Below are 25791 nucleotides of genomic sequence, written 5' to 3'. Positions count from 1 at the left end.
AAAATCTGCTCAAACTTACTCAAACACACACACACACACACACACACACACACACACACCTGTACCAACCCACTCATATTAACACAAACGAACCCAGAAAACCCTAATAAATTACCCAAACATACCTAATCAACCCAAATCAAGGTCCAAGCAGCCAAACTCAACCAAAATACACCTAAATCAACCCAACACCATCCACGCTGAACGACACAACCAAAATTCACCCAAGCATACTCACAGTGAAATCATATATACCCAAATGAACACATCAAAAATCTAATATCCTTCCAAACTGAGTGGAAACAATTTAGACACACTCAGAAGTCACTCAAACTAACCCAGACACACCCAAATCAACACATGAACACTCAAATCGATACAAACACACCCAAATCAATTCACACTCAAACCAACCCAAACACTCAAACCAACCCAAACACACCCAGACCAACAAAAACACACCTAAACACACATCAAATCAGCACAAACCAACCCAAATACATCCCACATAACAGATCCATACTGACCCAAAATCACACACACACACACACACACACACACACACACACACACACACCAAATCAGCCAGAAACCAACTCCAGCAGCCCCCAGATGAAGGCCTGTGAGCTTCTATAACCCGCGCGAGGCCAGCCCCTGCCCGGCCCGTCTCTCACTGTCAAAAAAATCAAACGGTGTATTAGTTAGTACTGTTGCCGTAGCGTGGTGTAGTTATAACATAGTGACCCCTTGATTTCCGGGTGGCACTCGTTTTCTTTTTTCTTTCTTTTTTTCTTTATTCTTGCTGCTGCCGGGCGATTTTAGAAGAAAACAAAGCAAGAAAAATGGCAAAGAAAATCCCCTGATTGAAGGGATTTTTCTTTCTTTTTTTTCTTAAGTAAGGGCTAATTCCCCCCCCCTCCACTCAATCAAGTTTGGGAAAAAAAAAAAAAAAATTCAGTCTATCTTAAGCTGAATGAAATAGGTCGGGGAGATGGCAAGAGTAACATCTGAAAAAAAATGGAAAAAAAACATCAAGAAAAATGTCCCCGGTCTCAGTGGGCGATAGAAGCGGTAAAAAAAGAAGAAAAAAGAAAAAACTAGTGCTGAGCGGCCGTTAAACCGTCTCAACCCCCGCTCTGCCATGACGTCACACGCTACTCCATTCTTGCTCTAACTCCTGACGATTTTATTCAGCACAGGAGAGAGAGAAATCGAAATTTGCGAGGGGGGGGGTTACACAGACCCTTTCCAAAGATTTCTTCCTCAAGCTAAATAACGAAAAAAAAAAATCTGAATATAGGAAAAATAAAATGAAAAAATCGTCTGGATATTCGAATGGAAATAAAAATTTTAAAAAATCACCTGGATAAGGAATGAATAAAATTAAATTTAAAACAATGAGGAAATCTCTGGATATAGGAATGAACAACTTAAAAAATGAAAAAATCGTCTGGATAAAAAAAAGGAATAAAAATCATCGGGGTGAAGGGACTCGAGCTCTTCATCCCGAGGACTTTAAAAAAATAGTCTGATTTATTCTTGCCACCTTCAGACGATTTTATTCAGCCTGAAGTACAGCATATAATTGAGCTTTTGGGGGGAGCTAAATACAACCCCCCGTTCCCCCCAAAAAAGCTATCCAGATATATAATCGTCCTGACAGTAAGAATAAAAAAAAAAAAAATAGAAAAAAAACTTGCGTCCTGGGAGTGAAGGGGTTAAATATAAAAACCTACAGAAGCACTGGAAGCTGTCGTGGTTATGTTGCGATTGGTTGATAATAATTTAGTACAATTATGTAATCGCATATTGTATACATTAAGTTGCATGGAAATAAAATAAAAAAATATAAAAAAAACGTGCGTAATGGATTGGTGTTTTATTTCTACCCTTTTTCAATGATGATCTTGATGCTTTTGAATAATAATTATGATAACAATAACGGTACTGCTACCGTTACAACCACTACTACAACCACTAATAATAATAATAACAATAATAATAATGATAATAGTAACAATAATAATACAAAAAGGCTCAATCCTTGTCAGTTACCTAGCCTCACTAACTTCTGTACCTCGCCTTCTCACATACTCAATTTACTTTGATTAATAAACTACCTGTAATGACACAAAGATCAGTACAGAATTCTCCTACCAGTATTTCCCTTGCATCTTCATCTTTCCATATACTTAAATCCATCTACCTCTTCCTTCTCTTCCTCGCAACATTATAGCCACATTTATTCATTATCGTCCGCCTTTACCATGGCGGACGATAATTTTTTACCCACCTGTGTGTGTGTGTGTGTGTGTGTGTGTGTGTGTGTGTGTGTGTGTGTGTGTGTGTGTGTGTGTGTGTGCGTTCCCATTATATCTCATGAATGGCTTGAGCTATCATCATGAAACCTTCAGGGTTTCAAGATATGGCCAAAATTCTTGGCCAAGTTCGAAAATGGGGACTTTGGGTCAAGGTCAAGGTCGGCAAATTGGCTGCTAAAGGTCAACTAGTTTTTATCGCCTGCCATTAGCACCATTATATCTCATGAACGGTTTGAGGTATCAACATGAAACCTTCAGGGTATTAAGAAATGGCAAAAATCTCCGGCCCTCCCAGGGGGGCCACCGCCCCCCTGCCCCCCCGTGGGTGACACGGCCCCCGCCCCACCCACCGGGGGTGGCGCCGCCCCACGCCCCCGCTCCGGGGGGACCGCGCTTGTAACTTGGCTAACAGCATAGCCTGGCAGGCGATTAGCATTCGGCTCCCAAATGCTTTTCTTTCATTTATTCAATTAACTAGATATAAATTAAGTTTCATGGTAGGGCAGTTCTACCACTATATATATATTTCTAGTATCAAACTATTCATTATTTTTTCTTAGTGCGTCAATAATTTTTAAGCTAAAATCCAGATATACATGAATTTAATGTACACATGTTTATCATCTTTAGCCCTGACCATACATACATACATACATGCCATATACTGTATACATACATACATACGCCATATATACTGTACATCATACATACATACTGTACATATTATATATATATATATATATATATATATATATATATATATATATATAACACACATACAAACATACATACATAGTCACATATACAGACACACATAAGTCATACATACATCATACATGAACTTCCACATCTTTCATTATGCGTCTCTCCCAATTCTTCTATAATCCTTCCACCTCCTTTCATTATCTCTTTTATCTACTATAAATCCATCTACTATGTATGTATTTATCTCCATTCATCCATCCATCTCTTATCTATTATCTATCCATTTATTAGGTATGTATCTACCTATACAGTATACCTATTTCCATAAATCCATCTCTTTTATCTACTGTCTCTATCCATCTACTAAGTATGTATCTATCTACCTATCTCCATCTACCAGGTATGCACCTACCTATATTTTTTTAATAGCAGAACGAAGGAAGGAAAAACAAATGAATTAAAAAATAATCCATACACCAGATTACTGGTGTCCCCCATTCTTTAAAAATCTGTAACAGCTGGACTTGAACAGCTGTAGGTTGAAGTTTGAGGGGAAACAACTCTGGGGAAGCGAGTCCAAAGAGATGCCGTTCGAGGAATAAAAGATTTCTGGTAGGCGGAAGTTCTGCAACATGGCAGTGTGACATTCCAATTAAGAGCGCTACCAGATGCCCGTGTAGCACAGGGGAAGGCATGGAGAGGTGGCACAATGGATGCAACTTCGTCTGAGCATTTGCCATAAAAGCATCTGTAAAATAATGCAAGGGAGGCAACATTCCTTCTTACCTGTAGGGGAGGTAGTTTATTTGTAATAGCAAGGTTATAATAATTCCAACAGCTTTGTCCTGAATTTTGTCTAGTTGTTTTAGTGAAACCTCTCCACGCCCATTCCACAAGGGTGAGCAATATTCCAACTGACAGCGCACACGAGTCCTATAAACTATAGCCAACTGCTTCTCAGTGAAGAAGCTACGAACTCTGTACAATAATCCAAGTTTTTTTGAGGAGGATTTAGCAAGTGATCTGACATGAGAGGTCCGGCTGACGGCACTGTTAAGTGAAACACCGAGAATTTCAATACTTTTAGAGATAGGAATATTAGTAGCATTGAAGATAATACGGGAATCTGGCAATATCTGTCTATTAGTAAACTGCATATATTTGGTTTTACTAGCATTAAATGAGACAAGGTTATTATGTCCCCAATCAGTAATCCTAGATGTCTTGATTTATGGAGATGGCTGTACTGAGTTGTGATTTAGAGATATTAAACTTTGTGAATGAGTGTTTAAGTGTGAATGAATTGTGAAGTGCTGAGTCATCTGCATATGAATGGATGGGATAATGGGTGACAAATAAAAGACCATTAATATGAATTAGGAATAGGGTTGGAACCAAAACTGGTCCTGGTGGCACGCCGGCGTTAATTGCGTGGAAACTGGAATATACATCATCTACTTTCATCTTTCTGTGGCTGAGACATGAGGAAATCAGAGGAAAAAAAGATGTTAGTCAATAGCAAGGGAGTTAGGATAGCAGAGAACTGTGCCACACTCTGTCAAAAGCTTAAGAAATATCAAAGGCTACTGCATGAGTTTCTCCATGTAGGTCAACTGACTGATGGATGGTGTGAGTCAGGACCTTGAGTATATCAGTGGTGGAGCTTTCGTGGCGAAAACCATACTGTCTGTCACTAATCAAGTTGTCAGATTCAAGATGTTTAACATGTTTATTCATTACAATTTCAAATACTTTACCAAGAGAAGACATGATAGCTATTGGTCTGTAATTAGAGGGGTCAGAGGAACTTCCTTTCTTCGGAACTGAGAAAATATTGGCGTCTTCCCAAGAATTAGGGAATGAAGAAGTACGTATGCATAGTCTGAATGATTTAGCTTGAAAGGATGCTAGTTCTGGGGAGCACTTTTTCAAAACAATTGGAGGAATTCCATCTAGGCCTGGAGCTTTGTTGGATGGTAAAGTGTCTAAGACGGATTTTACGTACCGGTATCTGGTCTATATTTTACGAGGAGCAATTTCGGGAGAGTCAAGTTCTGCTACTGGGACGTTCTGGCTGACTTCCAACATAGAATTTCTGGCAAATGTACTGGCAAGGATATTCGCTTTACCACGTGGGTCATTTGTAATATTACCGTCTGAAGATTTCAGTAGGGGAATGGATGCTGACTTGTTAAAGTTATCATTTAAAGAACTGAGAGCTGACCAGTATTTTCTATTGTCATTAGGACTGTTGAGTAGTTCAGATGCTTGGCTGTGAAGAAAGTTTGATTTACTGAGATTTATTACTGCTTTTGCATAGTTTCTAGCAATGTTAAACTGACTGGGTGATTCAGATGTTTTTTATTTTAAGTAAGAGTTGTATGCTAATGACTTTTGGGACGTTGCTCTGGCACATTTGCTATCAAACCATTTTGGGGAGTCTGATCTTTTAGTGAACTGTTGACTGATATGAACAATTCCGTCCCAGCTTGTATTATGAATGTGGGACTGGGTATAACTGACGTCACTGGAGAAGAAAGACAGCCATGGACAATCAGCAAAAGATATATATCTCCCTCAATTTTTTATCTACTACTTGTCCTTCTGAGTATGTATCTATCTACAAATCTATCTCCATCCATCCATCTCTTATCGACTAACTATCCTCCTATCTATCTCCATCCATCACTCTTTTACATATCCCAATTTATCCATTAATTAATAACATACAAAAGAAAAAAAAAATCCAGAATCGAGTTACATACGAGATGCACGCACATTTTCCCCATAATTTTTCGTCCACCTTTCTGAGTGTTCCGGCTGTCAGAATGTGATTAATTGTGCGGTTTCATCTCTGCGTTCCTTCCCGCTTAAAACCCAGAAAAAAATACGCCTGTGTGACTTTGATGTGGAGGCATTATTACAAAATTTAATGATACCGTGTCGTAAAAAATAACGGGAGGTAAAAAACGAGGACATACGAAATTAATGTGGAATGGAGGACTGAGGTTGAACTAGGACGAGGTGAAAATGTGAATGTATAAATATAAGAGAATAGGGATGGAATGGAGGAATGAAAAAAAAAATAAATAAATAAAAACGCAGTATGTATTAGAACAGCCACGCTACTTGCTGCTTGGGAAACGACTAACCTTTACCTATACTAACCAGAAATACAAAACACACTATTAAAAATTAACAGAACTCTGCGGGAACCTCTACCCGTGTTTCACAAGGCCCTTGGAGTAAGAAGAAAAAAAAAGAGGGTGGGGGGCTTAAAAAGATCCCAGATGATGAACTACGGTATAACCTCTGGAGATCATCAAGGGGGCTCTTAAAACGGCCCTTGTAACCGTACTTGAACCTCCAGGGGGGCAGCCGAGGGCTAACTTAAATCAGTCTCTCAGTAAGCCGGTACGTAACTCATTGACACTAACATCTGTAGACCATCCCCTGGGAGTGTCCAACAATGAGAAATGAACTATGGTAAAGTGCAAATGGAGGACTGCGAGTCTAGTTGTACATGTCATTAATAACAAGTATATGAGGGAGGGAGGAGTGAGTTGGGGGGAGGGTAGTCAAATAGTGGGTGGCAGAGCGACTTGGAGGCGTTTTGTCTGCGGCCACCCTTTGCGGGATTAGGGCGTCGGGCTATAGATAGATAGAATAACATTATACCGGACAGCACCCTCATCTGTGTGGGGCTTGAACCCTCCTCGTCAATGGATGCAGCAGGGCCTTGGGTTCAAGCTCCAAACAGATGAGGAGGCTTTATGATCCGACGTTATCATCAGCACAGGTCAGTGTGGAAAAGCGAATGGCGAAGTAAATGAGAACGGAGATGGACTGAACGAATAAAATAAAATAATGTATGACTGAGAGGGACTGACGGAATGAAACAAAAGAAGAATGAAGTGGAAAAATACACTCTTAGAAAATGAATTAAGGCAGAATTTGATGTAATAAAGCAAGGCAGGTAAGTAAATGTAGAAACAGACGAGGAAAAAATAAAAGCTGAGCAGGACTGAAGGATTGATAAAAATATATATATACATAAAATACTACGACAGAGAGGGAATGAAGGACTGCAACCCAATCCTCTCATGGTCGGGAAAACTCTAGTGCCCATACTATTGTCGCTTAAGGAAGCTCCCTAATACCCTTCCTTAGCGATTAATATGCATTTTACTCCCTACTGCTATCTTATGCATTATTTACATCTTCTTAATACCAACATGGAAGGCAAAAGAAAAAACAACAAATAAACGGGATTATTAATGAGCTGACTGCAAAAATAAACTGGTAACGGACAGGTGCTAGGGAGCCTTCTTAACATATGGGAATACGGGCCTAATTTTCTATTCCAGCTGACGCCAGACGAATTTATTCAGCTGAGTGAGTCACAGGAGCCCGGGAGTGTTAACATGGAATGGAAGACAGCAGCTAGAACAGGGTAAGAATTTTTTTTTTTCTTTAGCGTAAAATGACCTTGGATACATGGACTGGGCATAACATTTTTTTAATGCAAGGAAGGTGCCAAACACAACCGGAATGGCCTGAACAGAACAACAGTGTTGACTGACTGCGATCTTCTCCTTTCCCGCCGTCTTCTTTTTAAGGGAGTGGCAGGGGAACTGGTACTGGCTCTGCCCTGAAGCTGGGAGGCCGGGTTTTTGTTCCAAGGGTGAAGTTTGTAGCACCAGCCAATCAGGGTGGTACTCCCGAGGGGAATGGGAATGCTGGTGACAGGGAGAGCTGGAACTCCCTGCTTCACCAGCTACCTAACCATTCCCCTTTGCTGACCTTTTCAGTGTGACACTAACACGGAGAGTAGACCAGCATACTCTCCTCAAACTTCCTGCCTCATACACTACTGTACACCACCACACAACGTACCCCACTACGTCACAGGGGTTGACGCCAGCAAGGGCATGCGGTCAGAAAACTTTGCCCCTGCTACCTAGTGGCGGACCTTTGGGGGGGAAGGGGGGGGGGGAGGGCGTGACGAGGGCTCCTCCAGCATAGATCGTGGGGCCAGGGTGAGATGGGGCTCAAACCTGTGCTAGAGGGCACAGAGCACTGCGGTTCCCAGGCTGCCGTTTCCGCCCAAAAGAGAGTGGCCAGAACCTGGGAGCAGCGCCCCAAGACGCTGCCCTATCAATGGGTGTATAATGGCGGGGCAGTTACAGTGCCAATGCGCGCTTGGAGGGTGTCCCTGTAGCTGTCCTGGCAGGGTGCCCCAAGGCCACTACCACAGCCACTGGTCAAGGCTGGTGGGCTTGGGGACCCAGATCCATTGCCTGGACCTGGGAATGTGCAGTCGGTGAAACCTGTGGCATGTCTCTCCCATTTGTATTTTTATTCATGGTGAACAAGTGAATGGAATTCAAAGCAAGCCTGAGGACACTAAATCACCCAGGGGGATCAGAGTGGCGTCGTGGAATGTGGAAAGTTTGAAGGGCAGAGCGGGGGAAGTGGTTGAGACATTGAGTAGGAGGTGGGTGGAGGTGGGATGTGTGCAAGAAGTCCGGCATAGGGGTGGATCAACCAGAAAGACTGCTGGGAGGGATTGTGATTATAAGTTGTTTTGGCAAGGTGGGAAAGATGGATATGGTGGCATGGGTGTGCTGGTTGGGGAGAAATGGGTGGAATATGTCATGAATGTTATGAGAGTATGTGACAGAATAATAGTAGCGAAAATTTTGTTCGGTGGGAAAATGGTTGCACTTATATCGGCGTATACTCCACAGGCAGGCTTGGATGAGGTAAGAAAGGATAGATATTGGGATGACAATACGTGTAGTAAGTGGTATGGGGGATGATGAGATTGTGGTTTTGGGAGGGGAGTTAAATGTAGGAGATGCAGCTCAAGGATATGAAGTTCATGGGGAATGTGCATATGGTACAAAAAATAAGGAAGTGGAAAGGATACTCGAGTTTGAGGAGGTAATGAACATGATTGTGTGCAACACACATTTTAGGACAAGAGAGAGTAGGTTGATTACATACGAGTCAGGGGAAAATAGCAGCCAGATAGACTATTTCCTGGTCAGGAGGGCTGATAGAAAGTTAGTGAAGACTATTTCCTGGTCAGGAGGGTTGATAGAAAGTTAGTGAAGGATGTTCAAGTTACAGGGAATGAGGAGTGTGTGCAGCAACACAACCTTAAGGAGAGGAAAGTTATTACGTGATATGCTGCTGAAGGAGCGGAAAGTTCTTATGTGACATGCTGCTTAAAAAGCGGGTGATGAAAAAGAGAACCTATGCATCCAGAACGAAAATATGAAAGCTGAAAAACCAAGCAGTAAGGGATGCCTTCTACAGGATAATAAGAGTGGTGGCTGAACAGGGAGGCGTTGACAGAAGTGTTAATGAACAGTACAGAGCCCTCAAGAGCAACCTCTTGAGAGTTACTAATTCAGTGTGTGGATGCACAAGGGGTCCACCAAGACAGAGTAACTTGGTGGTGGGATGAGGGTGTAGAAGCTGCAGTCAAGGAGAAGAGAAGGCTTTTCCGGGAACAGAAGAAGGGTGGTAACACACAGGAATACTTGGTTGCCAAGCGTAGGGCTAGAAAAGAAGTTTGCAGGGCAATGTCTGAGTCACAGAGACTTTTGCTTGATAACCTAAATCGTGTGAGAAGGACGAGTATGATATTTAAGGTGGCAAATCAGATGAAGAGGGAGAATAGGGATATCACAGGTAAGCAGTGTGTGAAGAATGATGAAGGAAGGGTAGTAGTGAACAGTGGGGATATTAAAGACTCATGGTGAGAGCATTACAGCCGGTTGTTAAATGAGGAGTTTGACTGGGACAGGGAAGGTTTGGAGCCCGCAGATCCAGTGTTTGGCCCTTGGCTTTTGATTGACGCTGCTACTGTGAGTAAGGCAACAGGCAGGATGCAGGTGGGGAAGGCAGCAGGTGTGTCTGGGTTGACGGCTGAAATGCTGAAAGCCTCAGGAGATGTTGGAGTGGGGTTAGTCATTGACATTATAAATACGATTATATATGAATGTGTTGTCCCAGATGACTGGCTGAAGAGTGTAATTGTAAATATGTACAAGGGGAAGGGTGATGCCCTGGAAAGAGGAAATTGTAGAGGCATAAAGCTTTTGGACCCAATAATGAAGGTAATGGAGAGAATTCTAGAAGGTATGATTAAAGAAGAAGTGAATATTGATGAGGTGCAGTTTGGGTTTATGCCAGGCAAAGGGACCACTGATGCCATATTCACTGTTCGACAGCTTCAGGAAAAATATACAGGAAAGAAAAGGGAACTGTACTTTGTTTTTGTTGATTCGGAGAATCTGACAGAGTCCCTAGAGAGGAGGTGAAGTGACCAATGAGAAAGCTTGGGATCTAGGAGTGGCTGGTTATGGCCATGTACGTGGGTGCTTGCACCCAGGTAAGAGTGAATGGAGATTTGAGTGATGAATTTTCCGTGGATGATGGTGTGCACCAGGGGTCAGTTTTGAATCCCTTGTTGTTTATCATGGTACTTGAGGCCCTCTCACGTGACTTCAGAAATGGACTCCCGTGGGAGATGTTGTATGCTGATGATTTGGTGTTGATCGCTGAGAATGAAAGAGAGGCGGAGGAAAACTTTAGGAAGTGGAGAGATGGTATGGGGAGGCGGTGGCTCAATCGGCAGAGAGGTGGCCTACAGTCCTACCGGACCTAGGTTCAAATCCCCGCTGGGGCAGGGAACAGTTTAAGGATTTGACTTTCATTAAATCGGACTTTACCGACCTACCAGAAGACCCGCCGACATGTCGTAAAAATACCCCCTGCTAACACCAATACACCAGTCCTTTATAAGACAGCCCTAGCAAATATTTAATATGGACGGTGGGTGTTAGCGCCGAAGTGGTGACATGTAAAGAGGTGTATGGTATGTAGGAGGACTACTGGGCTTTGAGAGCAGGCTGTGAAGTCTATGCCCAGAGTCGAACACACACACACACACACACACACACACACACACACATACACACACACACACACATACACACACACACACACACAAAGGGCTTAAGATTAAATGCAGATAAAGCAAAAGTGCTGGTATCTACGGCTGGTGGTGGTACTGTCAAAGAGGGAAAGTGATCATGTGCGATTTGCCGCTAGGGCGTGGGAAGTAATTCCATCTTGTGCAGCGTCTGTGGTATGTGGGTGCATAAGAGATGTAGTGGTATTAGAGGTAAACTGCGAGATAATGCTGATTTCATGTGTGCGGTGCGTCGGGGAGAGCAGGTGGAGATTGTCAGGCGTGAAAGGACTGAACTTGCTGGTAGGTCTCTTGAATGTGTGGAAGAGTTTTTTTATTTGGGAGACATGTTATGTGCTGGAGGTGGGGCTGGAGCTATCTCTGCAGCCAGAGTGGGGAGTGGTTGGAGAAAGTTTATGGAGCTGTTGCCTCTACTGACATTGAGAGGGCTCTCCCTCCATGCAAAGGGATCTTTGTACGCAGCATGTTAGGAATGTAATACTGTATGATAGTGAGACCTGGGTAGTAAAAGACGAGGTTATTAGCAGGCTCAAACGTACAGAAATGACAATGATTAGGTGGATGTGCAGTGCATCCCTGAGTCCTAGGCCAGGAGGGGCTAGGTTTACGACAGAAGAGTTGAGGGGCAGGGTGTAACTGGAATGGTGTTGTGATGAGGAATGGTAGACTGAGGTGCTTTGGGCATGTGGAGAGGATGGAGGATGATAATTTCGTGCAGAAAGTGAGAAGTTTTCATGTTGGAGGTAGGGTTGCGAGAGGCAGACCGAAAAACACCTGGAACGAGGTCACTGAGTGCTACCTCAAGGATAAGAGACTGAAAAGGGAAGCTGCAGGAGATCGCGCAGCATGGACAGCCGCCATTAGGTGACCAAGGCCAACGCATGCAAGCACGTTGGAGCCTTCAAAAACAAAACGAAACGAAGGAAGAAGAAACCAAAGGCCTGAAGGCCGCAAGAAAACAGAAAAACATTATAATAGAGACCCAACTTCAAGATCTGTTGGTCAGACAAAAAAGGCGACGGACAATTGGTATGAAAAAAAAGTAATGGGTGATTGTACGATAACTAACAGATGAATAACAGGGATGGATAACAAAAAAAATGAATTACGGGACAGATAACTGATAGATTAAGGAGACATAACTGACAAATCAATAACGACATAAACGATAATGCCCGATAGATAATTGAAAAACGCGACAGCTAACTGACAGATGAATAACGATAGATACCGCTAGATATAAATGAAGAACAAGAGAACTGATATATGAAGAACGATATAGATAAGACAAATAAATACAATAGATAAGATAGATAAACGCGATAGATAACAAACGCGATAGATAACAAACGCGATAGATGACAGATAAACAATGCGATAGATAACAGATAGATAAACGCGACAGATAGCAGATAGATAAACAACGCGATAGATAACAAACAGATGAACAATGCGATAGATAACATAGATAAACAACGCGATAGATAACAGATAGATAAACAACGCGATAATGAGACATAAACACGATAGATAACAGATAGATAAACGCGATAGATAACAGATAAACGCGATAGATAACAAAAACGCGATAGATAACAGATAGATAAACGCGATAGATAACAGATAAACGCGATGGATAAAATAGATAAACGCGATAGATGTTTAAATTACTCATCAGCGTGCATTCACCGGCCACTACACACACACATCAACAATACTAATGACATTAATAATAGAGAATGATATTAATTGGCGTCTCTATGGCCTTCTCATTAACCATCTTATACAGGTAATATATTTGATAATTACTTTAATCAATATAATCAGGGTAATAATAAAACCTGTTAATGGACTCTCTCTCTCTCTCTCTCTCTCTCTCTCTCACACACACACACACACACACACACACACATTGTTATCCTATTCCAAAACTTCTTGTTATTAGAACGTTAATGTTTGAATGGTGTCTCTCTCTCTCTCTCTCTCTCTCTCTCTCTCTCTCGTGGTCAGATCAGGGTGGCGTGAAATAGGAAATAAGTCCAGTTGGATCCACCCCGTCGACCACACCCCCTCCCCCTCCCCCCCTACCTTTCCCCCTCCCCCCTCCCCTTCACCTCTCCTATTTATCCCCCTTTCCCTTCCCTTCCATTAATATTCTCTCCCCTTCCACGCACCAGTCTCCCCTCCCTTCCTCCCTCCCTCTCCTACTTTGCTCCCCTCTCTTTACCTCCCGGGTTTCCACCTCTTCCTCTCCCCTACTTTCTTTTCTTTCCCCTCCCCTCCCCTCCCCTCCCTGCATTTTTCCGTCCCCCCCTCCCTCCCTCCCTCTCCCTCCATCTATCATCTCACGCTCTATCCCCCTACCTCTCCTTCCCTCCCTCCTCTCTCGCATCCCACGCATTCCTCCCAGGACCCTTTTTCTCTCCCCCTCCCTTCTATTCACGCCCTTCCTCCCACTCCCTCCCTCCCCCATCCCACCCTTCCTCCCTTCTGCTCCTCACGACAAGATGGACCCAAGATAATGCGATAAAAAAAAATAAAAAAATAAAGAGGGTGTCGAGATGATGTATGATTCGCTTCTCCAAAATCTGATTTTTTTTTTTTTTTTTTTGAAGGGGTTTGTCTGTTCACGATGGGCTTATTATCACTCCAACCCCTTCAGTCCCATGACACATTTCTTTCATTTTACTCTTCCTACCTCCAGACGATTTTATTCAGCCCAGGATAGCTCTCTTGTTGAAGGAATTAGTGAGACACACTTTTATATTTAACCAGTCCAGTTTGAACAAGTCTCCCCAAAGATGAAGAAGTTGGTTTGTGGTCAGGAAGAAAATGGAGACAACTACGTCACTTGAATGAAAGGGTTTAGGGTGTGGTTCTCTCTCTCTCTCTCAGTATAAGGCTCACGACTGATAATGTACTCTCTCTCTCCCAGTAAATGGCTCGACTGATAATGTTCTCTCTCTCTCTCTCTCTCTCTCTCTCTCTCTCAGCATAAGGCTCACGACTGATAATGTACTCTCTCTCTCCCAGTAAATGGCTCGACTGATAATGTTCTCTCTCTCTCTCTCTCTCTCTCTCTCTCTATGTATATGGCTGACGACTATTAATGTACTCTCTCTCTCTATCTCTAAGTATATGGCTTACGACTATTAATGTTCTTTCTTTCTCTCTCTCTCTCTCTCTCTCTCTCTCTCTCTCTAAGTATATGGCTTACGACTATTAATGTTCTCTCTCTCTCTCTCTCTCTCTCTCTCTCTCTCTCTCTCTGATGCCGGGGTAATTCATCACGTGTGGGCAGCTGCCATAATCTCCATGATATTAGGGATTAGATCATTTACCAAAAATTAACAAATGAAGCGACGATTTTTTTAATGGGATGGTGGTGGCCGTGATGGACTAGGAGAGATCAGATTAAATTAGCGTAGATTAGATTAGATTAAATTTGGTTTTGTGTGTTTTACCTGAATTAGGTTAGGTTAGGTTAGGGTAGAGTTAAGCAGGTTAGGCTAGGTTAGCGAAGAGTTGATTACGTTAGGTTAGGGTAGAGTTAATATGGTTAGGTTAGAGTGGGGTACAGTTGATTACGTTAGGTTAGGGTAGTTAATATGGTTAGGTTTGAGTAGGGTAGAGTTGATTAGGTTAGGTTAGGGTAGGGTAGACTTGATTACGTTAGGTTTGGTTAGGGTAGAGTTGAAAAGGTTAGGTTAGGTTAGTGTAGAGATGATTAGGTTAGGTTAGGGTAGAGTTGATATGGATAGGTTAGGGTAGAGTTGATAAGGATAGGTTAGGGTAGAGTTAAATAGGTCAGGCTAGGGTAGAGTTGATCAGGTTAGTTAGGGTAGGGTAAAGTTGATTTTTTTTTTTCCCAAATAACAGAACAGAGGAAGGAAAAATAAACGAATAAAAAAAATAATAATCCATACACCAAATTACTGGTGTCCTTTGTTCATAAAGTATCTGTAACAGTTAGACTTGAACAGCTGTGGGTTGAAGTTTGGAGGAAAACAACTCCGAGGAAGCGAGTTCCAGAGAGATGCAGTTCGGGGAATGAAAGAATTCTGATAGGCAAAAGTTCTGCAATATGGCTGAGTGACATTCCCTGCAGTCATGAGCGCTACCAGATGCCCGTGTAGCACAAGGGAAGGCATGGAGAGGTGGCAACATGGACGCAACTTCGTCTGAGCATTTGCCATAAAAATATCTGTAAAATAATGCAAGGGAGGCAACGTTCCTTCTTACCTGTAGGGGAGGTAGTTTATTTATAACAGCAAGGTTGCTAATAATTCTAACAGCTTTGTTCTGAATTTTGTCAAGTTGTTTTAATGCAACCTCTCCACATCCATTCCACAAGGGTGAGCAATATTCAAGCTGAGAGCGCACATGACTTCTAAATTATAGCTAACTGCTCGTCAATGAAGAAGTTACGGACTCTGTACAATAATCCAAGTTTCTTTGAGGCGGTTTTAGCAAGTGATTTAACATGAGAGGTCCAGCTGAGGGCATTGTTAAGTGAAACACCGAGAATTTCAATACTTTTGGAGATGCGAATATTAGTATCACTGAATGTAATGTACAAATCTGGCAATATCTGTCTATTAGTAAATTGTATATATTTAGTTTTACTAACATTAACTGAGACAAGATTGTTTTGTCCCCATTCACTGATCGTAGATAGGTCTTGATTTATGGAGATGGCTGTACTGAGTTGGGAGGTAGAGATATTAGACTTTGTAAATGGGTGTCTGAGTGTGAATGAACTATGTAGTGTTGAGTCATCTGCATATGAGTGGTTAGGTTAGGGTAGAGTTGATAAGGTTAGGTTAGGTTTGGTTAGGGTAGAATTGATTAGGTTACGTTAGGGTAGAGTTGATTAGGTTAGGTTAGGTTAGGGTAGAACTGATTAGGTTAGGTCAGGATAGAGTTGATTAGGTTAGGTTAGGTTAGGGTAGAGTTGATTAGGTCAGGTTAGGTTAGGTTAGGGTAGAGTTGATTAGGTTAATGTTCGGTTAGGGTAGAGTTGATCAGGTTAGGTTAGGTTAAGGCAGAGTTGATTAGGTTAGGTTAGGGTAGAGTTGATTAGGTTAGGTTAGGTTTGTTAGGGTATGGTTAGGTTACACAAAGTTAGGTTAGGTTAGATTAGCTTGGGATATATTAGGTTGTTAGGCTAGGTGAGGCAAGGTTGAGATTTGGGGGTGAGAGAAAATATTATGCGATGAAAAAGGTTAGTGAGAAAATGTCGCCGCACTGATGAATAAAACCGCATGGAGACTGAAAAAAAAGAAAAAAAGAAAAAAAAAGAAGAAGAAGAAATGTGTGGGTTGTTTTGAAGTTCGGGAGAGACAGATACACAGAGCATACAGACGTCAGGGTTCTTATTTGGTCCCTCTGCTTTAACGTTGATGGAGAGTTTAATTACAAGAAGTTCATTAATATGACAAGAGAGAGAGAGAGAGAGAGAGAGAGAGAGAGAGAGAATTTTAAAACAGGATAACGATTTTTTTTTTTCTGTTTTCTCTCTTCATCTCAAACCATTCTTTCTCTTTCCTCTTCTCTCTTTCTCTCGCTCCTCTCTTCCTGTCCTATCCTTCTTGTCCTCTTTCCTTGCTTCCTTTTCTTTACATCCTCTCTCCCTTTACTTTGTCCATTCCTCTATCCTTTCTCATTCCTCTCTTCTTTTTCTCTCTTCTCTCTCCTCACTTCTTTTTCTCTTTTCCTTTCTGGCAATCTTCTCCCTTTACTCTTTTTTCATTTCTCTCTCACTTTCACTCCTCTCTTCCCTCACTCAATCCTTTTCCCTCATTCCTCTCTTCTTTTTTCTCTCGTCTATTCCTTTTACTCTCCCTTTTCCTCATTCTTCTACCCCTTTTCTCTCACTCTTTCTTTTCTCTCTCTCCCTTTCTGTCTCTCCCTTTCATTCCTCTCTTCCTTTCCTCTCACCCATTCAGTCATTCCTCTTTTCCGTTCCTCTTCCTCTTCCTAAATCCTGCTTTCCCTTGCTTTCTGGCTCTCATTCCTTTTTTTTTTTTTTTTTTTTTCACTCCACTCTTGCCTTTCCCCTCCCCTCTCTCCTTCTCCCAGTCTCTCAATGCTTTTCCCTTCCCTCTCCATTTATCTCACTTCCATCTTTAATGCCTTTCTCATTTTTTCCTCTCTCTTTCTTTCTTCCTATCTTCCCTTCCTCCCTCCCTCCCTCCCCCACCCCCAATGCCTCTCCACTGACGCCCTTCTCTTCTCTCTTCCTCCTCTCACCTTTTCTCTCCCTCTGCTTTTCTTGTCACCCTGGCTTCACCCCTCTCAACTAACACTTCTCTTCCCTCTCTACCTGTCTATCTATCTATCTATCTATCTATCTATATCTATCTATGTGTGTTTGCTCTCAACCTTTCATCTCTCCCATTTTTTCATCTCTCCTCCAATCCTTCCTTTTCCTCCTTCTCTCTCTCTCTCTCTATTAATCTCCCCTCCTTTCTCTCCCCTCTTATCCAATTCATCCTTTTCTTTCCTCCCCCCTCCCTCCCTCCCTCCCCTCGCCTTAGCTCCCTCAGGCGACCACCTTTCCTCCCCTCCGTCCCTCCTCTTCCTTTCTTCTTCAATAACCTCTTCGCTTTTATCCTCTCTCTCTCTCTCTCTCTCTCTCTCTCTCTCTCTCTCTCTCTCGGGAAACTAGCTTCATTTCAGCAACTCCACAATCATGTTATCTCCACCACAAGAACTCTCTCTCTCTCTCTCTCTCTCTCTCACACACACACACACAAACAAACACAGTATTAAGTCCACACCTCCTATAGTCAGGTTATATTCACTTGCCAAGAGTAATCAGACTGCGGGATAAATCTGACTAGTTACCAAGGAGACTCATTCCTACCTCAGCGACTCACGCACCCACGACTAGGTATTCAGGTTGTGAGAATGACCCTGTTCCCTCACATGAAAACAAAGACTAATAAAAATGAATCTATGAAACTCTCTCTCTCTCTCAGATGAATATAAAACTAATAAAAATGACCTTTATATGTGTATGGTTTGTGCATCTACGAAACTCTCTTTCTCTCTCTCTCTCTCTCTCTCTGCCTCAGGCCATACATCCTCCCCCTCTCTTTCTTTCATATCATGTCACCCTTCTCTCCTCGTTCCCTCCTTCACTCCCACTCGTTCTCTCTCTTCTCCTCCTCTCCCTTCCCATCCTTTTCTCTCCCTTGCTGTCCTCTACTCTCTTCTCCTTTATGTTTTCCCCTTCTCTCTTCCTTCCTGCTTTCTCTTTCCTCCCTCCTGTTTCTTCCTATTCTCTTTCCTGTTCTCCTCTCCTCTCTTCACTTCTTTCCCCTCCTCTCTTCTCAATCCCCCACCCTTCCTTTCCTCGTCTCACTTTTCTCCTCTGCTCCCCTTCCTTTTCCTCCATTTTTCGCTCCTCTCCCCTCCTTCTTTATTTTCTCTTCTTCAATCCTCCCCTCCCCTCCCCCCTTTCCCCATCCTTCCCCTCCTCCCGTCTCCCGTCCCAACTCCTCTCTCTCACTTATTCCTCCTCCTCATCCCCAAAGCCCCCTTCCTTTCCCTACCCTACTCCTCTCTTCACCCTCCCCTCCCTTCCTCTCCTCTCCTTACTCTTCCCCCCTCCCGTCTCTCTCTCTCTCTCTCTCACACACACACACACACACACACACACACACACACACACACACACACACACACATTTATATTCACCCCTTTCTCTTCATCCTATTTTCACTTTTTCAATTCTCTCCCTTCCTTTTCTCTCCCATCTCCCTGCTTTCCTCCCGTTCTCTCTCCTCTTCTCTCTCTTCCTCCTCCTCCACTCTCTTTTTATCTCTTCGTCACCTTCCTCCTCTTCCCCTCCTCCTCCGTTACCCTTTCCTCCTCCATTGTGGTCACCAATACACTGGTTTCTCTCTCTCTCTCTCTCTCTCTCTCTCTCTCTCTCTCTCTTCCAACAAGCAGAATAAAATCAAGTGGTACCAGGCTCTCTCTCTCTCTCTCTCTCTCTTTCTCTCTGGAATTCAATACATTATGCTCCACCACCAAAGGGAACATTTCAAAGAACAGTTTTGGCTGGAGGGAAGGGAAGAGAGAGAGAGAGAGAGAGAGAGAGAGAGAGAGAGAACAAGCTACAAAAGGGTGCAAAATCTGGGCCAAGTTGAAGTGAACGAACTACAGGAAGGAATTTCGTGAACTAAATAATATAAAATGTTCTCGGAATGAAGGGGTTAATTTTCACGTTCTGTATGTCTATCCATCTATCTATCTATCTATCTATCGGAGGGAATCTCGCAGGTTACATACAACCGACCGAAGATTGAAAATAAAAAGTCCGGAATGAGGAGGTTAATTTACATAGTCTTTATCTATCTATTTATTCTATCTATCTAACTATCTATCGATTCGTCTATTTTTATATCCCTTTATCTACTTATCTATGACCTCAAAGTTGTCTTTAAGAATGAGAACCCTGATTCAATTATATGCTCTCTACCTATGTCTACCTAATTTACTTAACAGTATCTATCTACCTATCCATCCATCTGCCAGCCATATCTATCTATCTATCTATCTATCCATCTGCCAGCCTATATCTATCTATCCATCTGCCAGCCATATCTATCTATCTATATCTATCCATCTGCCAGCCATATCTATCTATCTATCTATCCATTTAACATCTATATCTATCTACCTATCTATCCATCTGCCAGCCATATCTATCTATCTATCTATCCATCTGCCAGCCATATCTATCTATCTATCTATCTATCCATCTGCCAGCCATATCTATCTATCTATCTATCCATCTGCCAGCCATATCTATCTATCTATCTATCCATCTGCCAGCCATATCTATCTATCTATCTATCCATCTGCCAGCCATATCTATCTATCTATCTATCCATTTAACATCTATATCTATCTTCCTATCTATCCATCTGCAGCCATATCTACCTATCTATCTATCCATTTGCCATCCATATCTATCTACCTATCAACCCAATTACCATCCATATCTATCTATTTACCAGCCATATCTATCTATCTACCACATTTGTATATCTATCAAGCACCTCTCTAAATCATTCTACTATATCTATCTACCAATCTATCTCTCTAACAGATCTTACATCATTATTTCCATTAACCCAACTCTTCACTCATCCACCCATCAAAACAAATATACAAACAAACAAACAACTGACAAAATTATTTCCCTCATGTCCTCAGCGATAAAATAAAAAATAATAAAAAAATTAAAAAAAACATGATCTAATTTTGCCCCCCACACAAACTGCTCTTCCCTCCCCCTCCCCCCTTTTTCTCTCTCCCACCCCTCTCAGTTTTTCTTTTTCTTTTCTCTCTCTATCTCTCTCGCCCCTATCCACACCTCCTTACTCCTCTTCCTCTTCTCCTTCCTCCTCCTCTTTCTCTCCATACCATATCGTCCATCCCATCCTATTCTTCTCCTAATCCCCCCCTCCTCTCTCTCTCTCTCTCTCTCTCTCTCTCTCTCTCCTCCCCAAGCGTTCGCAGACAGAATCCAGAAGAATCCAATCGAGTAAATCATTTTGAGTTGTTTTTGCCCCACGCTGCGACAGTGTGTGTGTGTGTGTGTGTGTGTGTGTGTGTGTGTGTGTGTGTGTGTGTGTGTGTGTGTGTGTGTGTGTGTGTTTTGTTGCCCAGAGCTATACACACACACACACACACACACACACACACACACACACATACACACACACACACACACACAAATCTAGAGAAAGGTACACAGAATAAGCACACACACACGCAACCCGGCAAGCAAGCAAGCAAGCGCACACACACACACACACACACACACACACACACACACACACACACACACACACACACATGCGCCCGCGCGCTGCTGAGAGAAAGAGAGAGAGAGAGAGAGAGAACAATCTAACCATAACTGTTATACACGGAGCATAAACATAATACCTTCCGTTCTCCCCTCCTCTCTCTCTCTCTCTCTCTCTCTCTCTCTCTCTCCGACACACAGATTGGAGGATATAGTTGCGATCTGCAGTTCGTGCCCCCAATATATATGAACAGAATATACATACCTCACTTGCACAACAGTAATTAGATAGACAGACAGATCTATTCTATCTATCTATATACCTAGGCTGCTTCCCCCAAGGAAAGGGAGACAGATAGACAGATAAAAACAGAGATAGACAGAAAGATGTAATAACGACGAGCATCATCATCATCATCATAACCACCACCACCACCATCATCATCATCATCATCATCATCATCACCACCACCACCACCACCATCATCATCATCATCATAACCTCCACCACCACCACCATCATCATCATCACCACCACCATCCTCATCATCATCATAACCACCACACCACCATCATCATCATAACCACCACCACTAACATCATCATCATCGTCATCATAACCACCACCATCATCACCACCACCTTGTCTCAGCCCCAGCTCAGAAGCAGAGTACTTTATGGTTCACAAAGCAAGGCAAAACACGTAGCTATTCAAAAGTATGTCCAATAATATGGGCCACACATTCATTCCCTCATCATTCAAGCCCCCAGAACCCTGACTCCATCGCACAGGCATACCCATCCACTCATTGTGCTTCGTATTAGCTAGAGAGAGAGAGAGAGAGAGAGAGAGAGAGAGAAGCGTGTTGGTGGATCTAGAGATAATGCTGAATACTTTAAACAGACAGACTGACACAAAAAGACAAAGTAACCATATCGATGAAACAAATAGTTTTTTTTTTCCTTTTACTGCCAGTTAGATACAAATATAGAGGAGAAAAAAATACGTATATAAACAAAAACAGATATACGCTGAGAGAGAGACTGACTTACACAAGAAAAATATAGAAAGATAGATGGGTAGATACAGATATAGAGATACGCTGTGATAAAGACGGTCACAGATAGATAAAGGTACATATATCCAGATTTTTGTTGATAGAAAAGAAAGACATAAAAAGAAAGATTGATAGATACATATATACCTCACTACAGACAGAGGAAGAGATACGATATATATACAAAACAGAGATCCAGAAATATACCAGAGAACCAAACATAAAATGACAGACAAAAGAGATAAAGCGAGTGTGCAAAATTATAAAGATACGCAAAACAACAGAGAGATAAATAGAAAGATATATAGACAGACAGATAGGACTGACAGACAAACAGAAACACAGGTACAGAGAGACAGATAGATAAACACACAAATATAAACCGTAGCTAGACAGACAAACCCGGACCCAAACAGCCAGATGAAGCGGGTGCATTTCTTTATGGTTCTTCCTGCCAATTACTTCAGCTTGCATCATTACGGGGTACACGTGGATGCACAGGCTTTTGTTCCTACCCCCTTCCTTATCTCTGACTCCCTTCATTTTATATATATGTGCAGTGTTCGCCAGCCCACTCCCCGCTCTCGTTGTCCGGTACCTTCATTATCTTCCTCTCTCATTTTCTGACATTTCATTATGCATGCGGATTGGGAACGGGTGTTATGTTTTACTCGGTGTGTGTGTGTGTGTGTGTGTGTGTGTGTGTGTGTGTGTGTGTGTGTGTGTGTGTGTGTGTGTGTGTGTGTGTGTGTGTGTGTGTGATTAAATAAAAAGTTTTCACCAGATTTTAACAAAGCTTGGTGAAAGAGTTGAGGGTCACCGAGGTAGGGGCTAATGTTTTTTAGAGTAAATGGTCAAAAGTCAAGGTCACTGGGCAAAGCCAAATGTTCAAGCCATGGAACAGATGGGGCGTGTGCGAGTATTGCACTCTGAGTGCTCCTTCTTATTACTGTATATAGATTGTCTGCACTAATACCGTGTCGTTATATATATATATATATATATATATAAAATGACTCACTTTTAATATAATTTCCTTCGTCTGCCAATTCCATCCTTTTTACTCTCTCTCTCTCTCTCTCTGTCCTCCTCTCCACCACTTTCCTCTTCCTTCTCTAAACCATCCCTCCCTCCGTCCCTTTCAGCTTAAGCCACCCCTCCCCCCTCCTCCCTCCCTTCCCTCCATCCCTCCCCTCTCCCTCCCTTTCAGCAGGAGAGATGAGCAGTGTTAACAGCGGGCCTCCTTGTTCTGCTTAATTGCGAGTTAGTCATGGTGGTGGTAGCGGTAGTGGTGGTGCTGCTGGTAGTGGTGGTAGTGGGGATGATAGTGGTGGTGGTGGTAGCTGTGAAACTGATGGTGGTAGGGACGGTGGTGACGATTGTGGTGGGGAAGGTGGTGGCCATGGTGGTAGGGATGGTGGTGACGATAGTGGTGGTTATTGTGGTAGGGATGGTGGTGACGATGGTGACTATGGTGGTATGGATGGTGGTGATGATAGTGGTAGGGATGGTGGTGACGATGGTGACTATGGTGGTATGGATGGTGGTGATGATAGTGGTAGGGATGGTGGTGACGATGGTGGTAGTGTAAGGAGTTTAGTAAACGACAATTCATTCACTTCACTTAGGAACTAGATTTTCGTCCTTCTGCAGCTGATTTCCTTTGGCTCAGTGACAGAATAAGACGATGCTACGACTCTACATCCTTTCCGCAGAATTTCTTCGTGACTAGCACAATATTCGTGTTAACCTATTATTATACCTCAGCATTCAATATGGAGAGACGTCAATTTTGCGCCTGGTCAAAGTGCACGGGCCATAGCAACAAAATAAAATACCGAATATAGTAAAAATAAATCCAGGAAGTATAAGACAAGCAAATAGATATCCAGCCTAACAGTACTAAATGAATGAACAAATGTAATTAATATATGCTTCAAACAAGTCACTGAAATTTTCAGTATGAGCGTAAATTGAATGAAAGCAAAAATTACCACGTCTTTTATTTTTCATTTTATTTTCTGGACAAATTCAAGTTAATGAAGTGCTAATTTAACAGGAACGCAATGGCACTTACTTGGCTCTCTTTTAGTATACATATAACACCATGATGTGCTTAATTTACTTTTGCTATCCATAAATGATAATGGTGCTGGAGAGGGACGCCTTCACGCGGTGGCGCTGATATGGCCGGGTTGTTTCACTGCCTGGTTATACAAACGTCCTTCAACTCCCTCCCTATCCCCCGAAAGGAAGATGGTGGATTGCATGAGAAAGGCAACTTTAACCTGCAGTTCAACGGGTTTACATTCCGATGAACCCCGGGCTACAGCTACTACAACAACTACTGCTATTACTACTACTACTACTCACACCCTACTACCACCACCACCACCACCACTACTACTACTACTACTACTTCCATCATTCACACTAACTTGGTCCACATTCTCGTCCTTTTCCAATATATTTCACGTCAAGCTGTACAGTAATAAAACAAGTAATACCACGGCTCTCCACAGCCTTTCCATGGCACTTCTTCGTGACTAGCATCCTATTCTAGTGTGACTCTGTAACAACTCAGCATTCAAGTTCGGTTACTGGTGGTAGTGGTAGTAGTGGTGGTCGTGGTGAAAGTGGTAGTAGTGGTGGCAGTGGTGGTAGTGGCAGTAGTGGTGGAAGCGGTTTCAGTAGCAGACATGATAACGGTTTAAGAATAGTATCAGAAGTTGCAGTTGTAGGGATAGTAGTACAGGTGAAACAAGTAGTAAAGTAGTAGTAGTAGTAGAAGTAACAGTAATAGCAGTAGTGGTAGTAGTGATGATAGTGGTAGCAGAATAGTCACCAGCAGTCATAATAGTTGTAGGAATGGTGGTAGCCGCATCCCCCTCCCTACCAATATCACAAACATTCCAATAAGCTTTAATGATTGTTGTTATTGTTCTGCTTCCTGTTCTGTTGGGGAGAGAGAGAGAGAGAGAGAGAGAGAGAGAGAGAGAGAGAGAGAGAGAGAGAGAGAGAGAGAGAGAGAGAGAGAGAGCATATATATACAAGAGATACAGATACACAGATGTAGATAAAGAGAGAGATAAAGGAGGAAAGGGAAAGGAAACGCCGACGAGAGAGAGAGAGAGAGAGAGAGTTTGCACAGGGCGAATTACGAGGAAGAGGGAGATAACGGAGAGAGGGAGAGAGGAGAGAGAGGGGAGGGGAAAGAGGGAGCGAGAGAGATAGAGAGAGGAATGAGGTATAGTAAAAGCGGCAATAGTGAAAGAGAGAGACAGCGGAGGGAGAAATAAGAGAGAGATAAGGAGTAAGGGAGGAGGGGAGAGAATATATGGAGGAAAGAATACGAGTTAGAGGACGAAATGGAGAGAGAGAGAGAGAGAGAGAGAGAGAGAGAGAAATAAAAAGTCACGAAGACAAAAAGGGAAAGGATAAAAAGATAGATAAAGAGAAAAAACAATCTGAAATGCAGAGAGAGAGAGAGAGAGAGAGAGAGAATTAATTTTTATTACTATTTGCTCGAAATACTTATAGAAAATACCCATTGGCTCGGAATAGCTCAGGACCCCATTCACATTCTCTCTCTCTCTTTCCCCCCCCTCTCTCTCTCTCTCTCTCTCTCTCTCTAAGGCAAAATCTAAAGTAATGTGTGTGTGTGTGTGTGTGTGTGTGTGTGTGTGTGTGTGTGTGTGTGTGTGTGTGTGTGTGTGTGTGTGCGCTTCATTTTGTCTTCTCTAAACACACACACACACACACACACACACACACACACACACACACACACACACACACATTAAAATTCCCCTTAATTTTACAATGGATAAAGCGTGAGTGAGTGACAGTGTGTGCGAAATGAGGCAGAGAGTG

The 25791-nt window shown here is 42.6% G+C and overlaps 1 protein-coding gene across 1 annotated transcript in view; it reads left to right on the top strand.

Moving 5' to 3' along the window:
• The window catches only part of LOC145410416 (uncharacterized), a 159657-nt gene that overhangs the window by 108920 nt on the left and 24946 nt on the right, over positions 1-25791 (top strand). Inside the window, exon 13 of the mRNA XM_080280569.1 lies at positions 2580-2717. Within this exon, the coding sequence (XP_080136695.1) occupies positions 2580-2717 (138 nt within the window). The remainder of the gene's footprint in view (positions 1-2579; positions 2718-25791) is intronic.

This window comes from Coenobita brevimanus, chromosome 85 (genome assembly GCF_032717465.1).
Source record: "Coenobita brevimanus isolate Jiangsu-jjx chromosome 85, ASM3271746v2, whole genome shotgun sequence".
Taxonomy (NCBI): Eukaryota; Metazoa; Arthropoda; class Malacostraca; order Decapoda; family Coenobitidae; genus Coenobita; species Coenobita brevimanus.
The sequence above is the reverse complement of the archived record's forward strand: the minus strand, read 5'-3'. Positions and strand labels throughout refer to the sequence as shown.